Here is a 9864-nt window from a genome sequence, read left to right as displayed (position 1 = left end):
AGTGAGTGGGGGAAAAGATGTTCGAAACCAAAATCAGAAAGGGAATGGAAATCTATATAGATGACATGGTAGAGAAGAGTATGACTGAGGAGCATCTGGCGGGGCTAAGGGAAACATTCTCTATACTGCGAAGACACAAATTGATGCTGAACCCAGAGAAATGCACGTTCAGGGTGACATCCGGAAAATGTTTGGGGTACATTGTCACATACCGCGGAATAGAAGCAAACCCGGACCAGATAAGGGCACTGTTGGAAATGCCGTCTCCACAGAATGTGAAAGAGATGTAGAGATTGGCCGGGAGGGTCACGACTCTCAATAGATTCATATCAAATTCCTCAGATAAATGTCGACCTTTGTACCTGCTCTTGAGGAGGAGGATCGACTTTCAGTGGACCGCAGCATGCAAAAGGGCTTTCCAGGAGTTGAAAGAGTATTTGGGAAAGGCCCCGATCTTATCGCTCCTAGGGTAGGGGGCGAAGCTATATTTGTACTTGGGGGTATCAGAGTATGCAATCAGTTCGGTACTGATAAGGGTAATGGACAAGGCAAAGAGGTCGGTGTACTTCCAGAGCAAGACTATGTTGGACGCCGAAACAAGATACAGTAAAATTGAGAAGTTTGCCTTGGCTTTGATCTTTTCAACGCTGAAATTAAAATCGTATTTTGATGCTCACTCGGTGGTAGTGGTGACCAACTTGCCACTGAAGCAGGCCCTGAAAGCAGAGAAATCAGGGAGAATGTTGAAATGGGTGGTAATGCTGAGTTCGTATGACATTGAGTATCAAGCTAGGACCACGGAGAAGGCACAAGCCATGGCTGAATTCCTGGCCAAGTTTCCGTCCGAGGATCCCACCTGGGGGGAGGAGATGATTATGGAACAGGAAGTGGACCAAAACCATGACCCCTTGTATCCTTGGGACCTGCGGAACGGATGGAGAGTCTTTGCAGAAGGGTTCACTACCGATACAGGGAATGGAATTGGGGTGGTGTTGGTCACACCCGAGAATACTCGCTTGGAGTTATCAATGAAGCTGGGCTTTGTTGCGTCAAACAACGAGTTCGAATATGAAGCAGTGATAGAAGGTTTGAACTTGGCCTGAGATATGGGGGTGAGAGAGCTGATAGTGTATTCAGATTCAAACTTGGTGATATGTCAGGTCAACGGATGGTTCGCTGCCCGATGTCAAAGGATGGCAAAATATTTGTAAGTATTACGGAGAAGGGCAGACAAATTTGAAAAAATCAGATTTGCTCACCTAGGCAGGGGAGAAAATAGACACGCCGATGCATTAGTATATGTTGTCGCGGTACTTCCTGGAACCGAAGGCAGACCCATTGAAGTCAGGGTGGTGAGCAAACCGAGTACCGCAGAGGAAGAGGGGGTATGGTTAACTACTGAGCAAGAGCTGGGGTGGGTGGATGGAACCCATCAAGAGTTTTCTTTCGGGGATAAAGATAGAGGACAAACGAGAAAAGAGAAGGATGGAATAGGTATCACAGAGGTACTCATTACTGGATGGGGTTTTGTACTGGCGAAGTGTCAGCGGACCGTGGCTGGAATGTTTTGGACTATAGAAGGTGCAAGAGGTGTTGGGGGAAATTCATGCAGGACTACTGCGCACCGGCTGCTAGCACAAGGGTAATTTTGGCCTCACATGAAGAGAGATGCAATAGAGTATGCTAAGAGGTGCAAGAAATGCCAGAGTTTTGCACCGCTGATACACGCACCAGCTGAACCCTTGCACCAGGTCTTTAGTCCGTGGCCGTTAACTATGTGGGCATTGGATATTATCGGACCACTGCCCATGGCAAGCGGCAAAAGAAGGTTCATGCTAGCCACGACAGATTATTTCACAAAGTGGGTTGAGGGCGTGGCTCTGTAGTAGGTGAAAGAGGAACATGTGAGGAAGTTCCTGTGGGAAAATATCATATGTAGGTTTGGGATCCCACACATTGTCATTACGGATAACGGTACATAGTTTACAGGGGGAAATGTGAAAGCGTTTCTCCAAGCGTTCGGAGTAAAGCAAGGTTTCTCGGAGGGGAATGGGTAGGTAGAGTCCTTGAACAAGACTATAATGAATAATCTGAAGAAAAAGTTGGAGGAGCGCAATGGATCCTGGGCAGAGGAATTACAGAGGGTGCTTTGGGCATACCACATGACTCTGTAGACTTCTACTGGTGAATCGCCATTCGCTATGGCTTATGGAGTGGAGGCGGTGATTCCGGTGGAAATGATGGCCACGACAACCAGAACCAAAGCTGTTGAAGCAGGAGTTAATGAGACAATATTAGCCAGGGAGCTGAACCTTACAGAGGAAAGGAGGGACACCGAGCGCCTCAGATTAGAAGAGTACCACAGGAGGTTGCAGAGACAATATAACAAGTGTGTGAAGCCGCAGAGATTTAATGTTGGCGACTGTGTGTTGCGGTGGGTGACCCCAACCACTAATAAAGACACAGATGGAAAGTTGGGCCCAAACTGGGAGCGAGGGACCATACATCGTGGTAGAGGCTGGAACGTCTGGGACCTACAGGTTGCAGACTCTCCTGGGAGAGGACGTCAAACAACCATGGAACATCAGGATGTTGAAAAAGTTCCATGAGTGACTGTGTGTACAGTTTGTCAATTAAATGAAAGTTTATTTGCTTCATGATATGTGAACATCGAGCGTTGTAATGATATTTTGATTTTGAGCCCTTTAGTATGTTAATGAAAATGATAGCAAATTTCACCCATCTGATGTGTGTTTATTCGTTTGCATGTGGATTAGGCAAAAGACAGCGGACAATGATGTCCAAATTTAACTTAGGGGCTAAACTGATTTGCCCCTAACATCTCCATATTCAACTTGGGGGCAACTCAGGTTGCCCCCGACATCTCCATGGCAACGGGGGGGTGAGCCCTTCGCGGACGATAAGGTCCGAGTTCAAGTTGGTGGCTAAACTGATCTGCCCCCAACATCTCCATATTCAACTTGGGGGCAAGCTGAGTTGCCCCCAACATCTCCATGACAACGGGGGGATGAGGTCCAAATTCAACTTGGGGGCTAAACTGATTTGCTCCCAACATCTCCATGTTTAACTTGGGGGCTAAACTGATCTGCCCCCAACATCTCCATATTCAACTTGGGAGCTAAACTGATCTGCCCCTAACATCTCCATATTTAACTTAGGGGCAAGCTGAGTTGCCCCCAACATCTCCATGGCCGCGGAAGGAAACTTGGGGGCAAACTGAGATACCCCAACATCTCCATATTCAACTTGGGGGCAAGCTTGATGGCCCCCAACTTCTCCATGGCAGCAAGGGAGGGAGCCCTTCGCGGAAGATGAGGTCCGAATTTAACTTGGGGGCTAAACTGAACTACCCCCAACATCTCCATACTCAACTAGAGGGCAAACTGAGTTGCCCCCAACATCTCCATGGCCGCGGAGGGAAACTTGGGGGCAAGCTGAGATTCCCCAACATCTCCATATTCAACTTAAGGGCTAAATTGATCTACCCTCAACATCTCCATATTCAACTTGGGGGCAAGCTGAGTTGCCCCCAACATTTCCATGGCTGCGGAGGGAGACTTGGGGGCAAACTGAGATGCCCCAACATCTCCATATTCAACCTAGGGGCAAGCTTGGTGGCCCCCAACATCTCCATGGCAGCAGGGGAGGGAGCCCTTCGCGGACGATGAGGTCCGTATTCAACTTGGGGGCTAAACTGATCTGCTCCCAACATCTCCATACTCAACTAGGGGGCAAACTGAGTTGCCCCCAACATCTCTATGGCCGCAGAGGGAAACTTAGGGACAAGCTGAGACACCCTAACATCTTCGTATTCAGCTGGGGGCAAATTGAGGTGCCCCCAAACAGCTTTAACAGCAGCTAGAGAGACAGTATGGAAGGATGAATGTGCATGATGGGCAAGTGCTGACGTAGTACACATATGTAATAATGAATTGGTTGCAATGCGTTAAGCAGAACTTAATATACAAAATAGAAAGCATGTCCCAAAACAACCGTTTGACAGGAAATCATGTTCAGTATACCCTGCTAGGAATACCCAGAAATACTAGGCCAAAAGTGTATTACAAAAATACAAGAAAGACGGTCACTCGCGATCTTCAGCCACATCCGTTGAAGGCTTCCCCCCATCACCCTCTGCGATGGTTTCGTCAACATCAATGGGGGAGGTAGCCCCCCAGACTGGACGGCGGCCTCTGGCTTGGTTGTTGGGGGTGGGGCTGTGGAGTCTGGAATGGCCAGGACGAAGGGCTGAGTTGGGAGAAGACGGCCAGCTGCTGCCAGGGAATCCAGTTGCTGCTTTAGCTCCCTGGCAATCTTCTTGGAGGCTAAGGCCTTGAAGTGTTCAGCGGCTTCCATCAACGACTTCTCCAGGGCGGCTTGAGCAGCGACCCTATCTGCCTCCCTCTGGCTCTCCAGCTGAGAGGTGACGCCAGCTACATAGTCCTTGTGGGCTTGCTTGGCGCGCTAGAATTCCTTGTGATGTTTGAGTGCTGCGAGGTGGGCGTCATCCCGTTCCTTCCCCAGCTGAGCATACTTTGCCTTCCACCCCTCTGGACCGTGGATCTCAGTTTTTACAGATTTGAGCGCATCCAGGGTGTTGGTGAGACCGCGAATAACGTAGCCCACATCAAGGCTCAGCTGGAGATGAAAACAAAGTTAGAAAAAATTAAGCAACAATGAAGGAAAAGGAAAAAGGGGAAGGGCCCTTTCCCATCCAGTGTAGATCGCAGCCCGGTGGGAGGTGATGGAGCTGGAGTCCCCATAAGCTTGATCCCTGGGGAGATGGGAGCTGAAGAATAGGGATGCGGCCACCACGGGATTGTCCAGTGTGGAGTCGCGAGTGGTGACGTCCCGGTCCCTAGCCTTGAATTATGGGTGCCAGATTTCTACTGGCTCCGCGAGAAGGGGACCAATGGGAACCGCCTCTTTCCTAGAGATGTGTGGTGGAGCCACGGGCTGCGGTGAGCTCGATCGTGCTTCACTGGCAGAAGCGGTGATGGCGGTGACCTTGCATCCATTGCAGCGGTAATGGCGATGGGGTTAGCAAAGTGGTCTTCCCAATCGGCGATGGAGGAGTATGACCTTGGGATGCTGTTGGGCACGGTTGAGGAAATACCAGTAGGGGATGTGTGGGCCTTGGTATTGGCTGCTTTCTGAGTGATCGCTTGAGAATGAGAGATCTTGGTGGTGTAGCCGAAAGATCGATAAACTGGACGCTTAGCCTTACGGGCTTTGGGCGGAGAAGGTTTGGGCTTCCGTTCCCTGGGCACCGACAATTGGTAGAGAGGCCCCTGATACTTGCCGATATTTTTGAGGGAGGGGTCCAGGAGGAGCGGACTGCCTTTGTCAGGGTCAATGTCGAGGATGTCACACTGATCGCTCCCCAGATCGCGGAGTTTGGAAAAGATCTCAGAAGAAACACCGGTATTTATACGAGACAGCGAATCCGGAACCCAACTTGGAACACAGACAGATAGATATGTTAACATAGGGGTCATCAGGCAGACGAAGCAAACAATCAACTGCACTCACCTCTTATGAGGAAATGGAATTGCTATAAGGATACTTCGGGGGGGGGGGGGGGGATAGTGGTGCCACACTTTGTCGGAGGTGGTGACGCGAAGAACGAAGGATTTCTTCCGCGGTCGCACGCAGAATGGTTGGTACTCAATGCTTTCAAACTTGGTGCTTTTCTTTATGAAATAGTGGGTAGTGATGTCGTGAAGACAAATCCACGGAGTATGGGATTTGTTGTAGTAATTAGCGGCATACATAATCCGCCAGAAGTTACCGATGCCTTGGCACGGTGGGATATTGAAGTGGTTGCAAACCTCAACATCCAATAAAGACAGGGGGAAGCGCAGGCCAGCCGCTATCTGACCCACGGTGGCTACTAGAAACCCTGGTCGCAGTGGGACTAGATGGAGAAATTGGGTGACACCAGACACATGTTCTAAGACCACGTCCCCAGGAATACCGTATGCTGCTTGGACTGCAGCCAGATTGGGTCATCTACATTTATAGGACGACGGATGGGGAAGGTCAGTTGGTCTCCCAGAGGTGGATGGGGCAGCGGATGAATGAATGGGCTCAGGAGAAGGGGACTTTGATTGTTCTGCAGTGGGACCGGAAGATCCAGATGGAGCGGAGGAATGGACAGATCTAGGGTTCGAGGAAGTCGATCCAGCAGATCGGGTAGCGGACGAACCACCCGAATCGGAATAAGACATAATGGGAATGAGGATGTGAACGACAAGTAGGACACGATCAGTAAGGTGGGGGGAGTACCCAATGGGGAAGGAGATGGATGAACCAAAGAAAATACGCGTGATCAACAAAAATACACTATAAAGTTAAGGAGAGGAAGAAGAATGAACCTGGACGATATTAAGCGAGTGAGGAGAGTGATGCAACTGGTGAGCGAGAGCAAAGTGCGGTAGCAACTTCACCAGAGGGGAAGGAGATGAACGGAACTGGCAAAGTATGAATAGGGATGAAGACTACTGATAAGAATGAAAAAGGAAAGTGTTGAGAATATGAAAGAGTGTATGTGAAGTTTTTGAGCGGGATATGAAAAGACAAGGGCAAAAAGGAAAAGAAAACATGGTGATAGAAAGAAGGACCACCCAAAAGAGGGCACATGTCTGCACAGAAACCGAAGGGGCGAAGGGCGGTTACGTATCCTCCTGGAGACACGAGCCCAAGGACACATGTTCATGGACTCAAAGCCCAAGGTAGGACCATGATCGTGGATGTCAGAGGAAATAATGAGTTGAGGACCTCAGATGGGACAACCCTCAGATTAGACAGCTGGGGATTCTCAGCCTGCGGACTTATCAATATCCGAGGGCCGACAGGGGGCATCTATGTCAGCCTGTTTTATGACCCATAAGATGTCATGACCTGGGCCCCGAAGTGGAATAGTGAGAGGAGAACCACTACTACAGAATGACACTTATACCACTGTTTTTAAGTGTGGTATAAATATATTTACCACTGTTATACAACCGTGACAATAGGTGGTGTGGTATATAATAATAACAAAACTGTGGTATATATGTTTAACGGATACCACGGTTTTTCAAAGAACCGTGGTTTGTAATGCCCATTATATACCACGGTTGTCAACGTAACCGTGGCATATAAGCTATTGAAACCGTGGTTTATATTAGTGTATGTGTTATAATACCGTGGTATATAGTTATACTAAATACTACGGTTTATGTCAAACCGTGGTATATATATATATATATATATATATATATATATATATATATATATATATATATATATATATATATAATAATAATGCTAGTAACAGTCTTCCACTTAACAACCAAACCTGCATAACAAAATTTACGACGCCTACATACAACATTTCCATCTTCCCAACAAATTCCAAAATGTACAATAAACTATCAAACATTGCAAAAAAATGATAATAATAATAAAAAAAACTTCCATTAATTTTTTTTGAGTGCACTAAGAAAACAAACTTCAAATTCATTTTCATAAATTAAAAGGTAAGACTCATAAATTAAACCGGAGGGGTCCGAACATAGCTAAAACTCATCCTCATTCGTTAAACCCGAAATTTGGAAACACCCCATTTTCTGGATGAACCCGAATAATATCGAAGTCGAACACCGTCAAGTTCATCTTGCGTGTATGTCTCCTTCAGTTCTAAATTTATTATCTGGATGAGTCAAAGCACAACATGTGGAGTTACTATATAAGAATAAAGGCTTTGTTGAGCCAAATAAAGTGTTTGTCAAAACTTTCGAATACCTTATTTTCAAATGATCCAGTTGAACAAGCTTACGCTATTTCCCTCATAAACTTCATTGTATAATACCCACACTCGTGCCACCTGGTTGATATGGGCCGCCTAACATATAGACTCACAACATATGTAAACATATACTTTTCAAAGAAAAAGACAATAATGTGTAGGATTTGTTTACCTTGATCTTGTCCCACTTCAGCGAAACTCGTTTCCCATCAACCCTTTGCAATGTGAGGACCGCACTTCACAATAAGATAAATGCAAAACATTTAATTCACAAGGTTTAGAGACAACCAATAGAAACTAAGCTTACGCGTTTTATTAAAAGCGAAAACATGATTCACTCCCACATAGTTTGTACATACAGGTTTTCACCTCACACATGGCTGCCCGATGGGTTTGAGAATAGATGCATTGAAAGAGAATCGAAGAAACTAGAAAGATTAAGGCAAAACACCACCAGGTAATAGGGGTAAACAAGTAGGCCCCTCATCAGATGATTTACTCCATCCATAAATTAACATTTTTTATGGTAAGGATGATCAATGATAATCATCAACTTGACACATTATGAAACAAAAGGAATAAGGTGGTTCGCAAAGATCTTCAAAACCAAATTAATATGAATGGAAAACCAAGAAAAAAAATATCAATCATTTACTTCCTAAGTTGCCTTTGCAATAAAAAGTAATATCGAGAAGGTGTCCTTACCGAGAGTTGATGTAGCTTGCCCCTTGCCCAAAAGATCCCCTCGATGAGTGAGCTGTGAAATTCAATTACCCGTATTTACAACAACTCTTTAAATCCCAAAAGACCATTGAAATGTAATAATACACAGGAACTTTGACCCGATTGAACTCCAGCACCTCTTTTTTCTACCATGACCACCCTTCACAGATCCTTTGCTATCACCCTGTCGAAATTGCAATTCCTCAGATAAATTAAATATCGTGTAGAAAATTAAGCTACAATTGACAAGTCACGAGAATGGATTAAGCTACTTTGTAGTGTCCTCTCCATTTTCAAGTAGAGAGAAAGAGAGAGAGAGAGAGAGAGAGAGAGAGAGGGGGGGTTACCAAGTCCAACATTTTTTTTTTGTATTATGTAAGACAACCTTGCAAGAAACCCAAAGAAAATGACGTAGCCGGCTTTGGAATATATGTTGTTTCATTTTTTTTATGTTTCAAAAGAAAAGTAATCTGAGGGATAAATAAATTCTATAGTCTCTAACAAGTAGATAGATTCAAAAGAATAAAAAACACAAAATGTAATGAGAAATATTTGATTTTTCTCTGTTTCTCGGGATCAAGCTTATATGTTGAGAGCAATGAACCACTTATAGGATCAACACAGCAAATGTCAGACGAACTAAAATAAGAACCCACCTACAATATTCTTTTATTCATCCATAAATCTATCAATCTCTACCCCAAACACCATTTCCAACATAGCACAATCACAAATACATTCCACAACAAGATGCTAGTAACCGGCATAATATTATAAAAGAAAGCAAGAATAAGATATACTCATATATATCTATCTTAATTAACACATTTGAACTACTAAGAATTGGCAATTTCCATTGAAGAAGTTCATAAAATACAAGATGAGAACATAACTACATAACTTTAATGGTAGATTTACATACTAATTAGCCACCAATTACAGATGAACCATACATTAGAACATAAGAATCACCACTCATGTTCTAGTTCCACATCTATTTCCTATAAAAAAAACAAAATATTACACTACAAAAAAAAACAAAAAGGCCTTTGATATTGGAAGATTAAGATCAAGTTTGAAGACTTACTCTCTTACTCCTCTTTGGTTGATTGCACAAGGATAAAATGCAACTCCAACTATATTCCAATTAATCTCACTCAATGCTCTTTGACTCCGTTTCTAGCCGGTCTTTCCTCGCATTCAAAACCTTCTTCATAGATCATACAAAATATCAAAAACCCATGTTATTAAGTAGACTTTACAACTAAAATTAATATAATCAAGACCAAGTCTCAAAATTATATCAAACTTTTCTATCCCGAGTCATA

At 44.8% G+C, this 9864-nt stretch overlaps 1 protein-coding gene across 1 annotated transcript; it reads left to right on the top strand.

Annotated features, from left to right (window-relative positions):
• The first annotated feature begins 539 nt into the window (after nt 1-539).
• On the top strand, nt 540-1103 carry LOC147508104 (uncharacterized). Its single transcript, XM_086596846.1, has one exon. It carries the CDS (start codon nt 540-542, stop codon nt 1101-1103), a length of 564 nt encoding a protein of 187 aa, XP_086452972.1.
• Nucleotides 1104-9864: the final 8761 nt, after the last annotated feature.

The sequence above is a fragment of the Coptis chinensis genome, chromosome 3, assembly GCF_015680905.1.
Source record: "Coptis chinensis isolate HL-2020 chromosome 3, ASM1568090v1, whole genome shotgun sequence".
Classification (NCBI taxonomy): Eukaryota; Viridiplantae; Streptophyta; class Magnoliopsida; order Ranunculales; family Ranunculaceae; genus Coptis; species Coptis chinensis.
The sequence above is the reverse complement of the archived record's forward strand: the minus strand, read 5'-3'. Positions and strand labels throughout refer to the sequence as shown.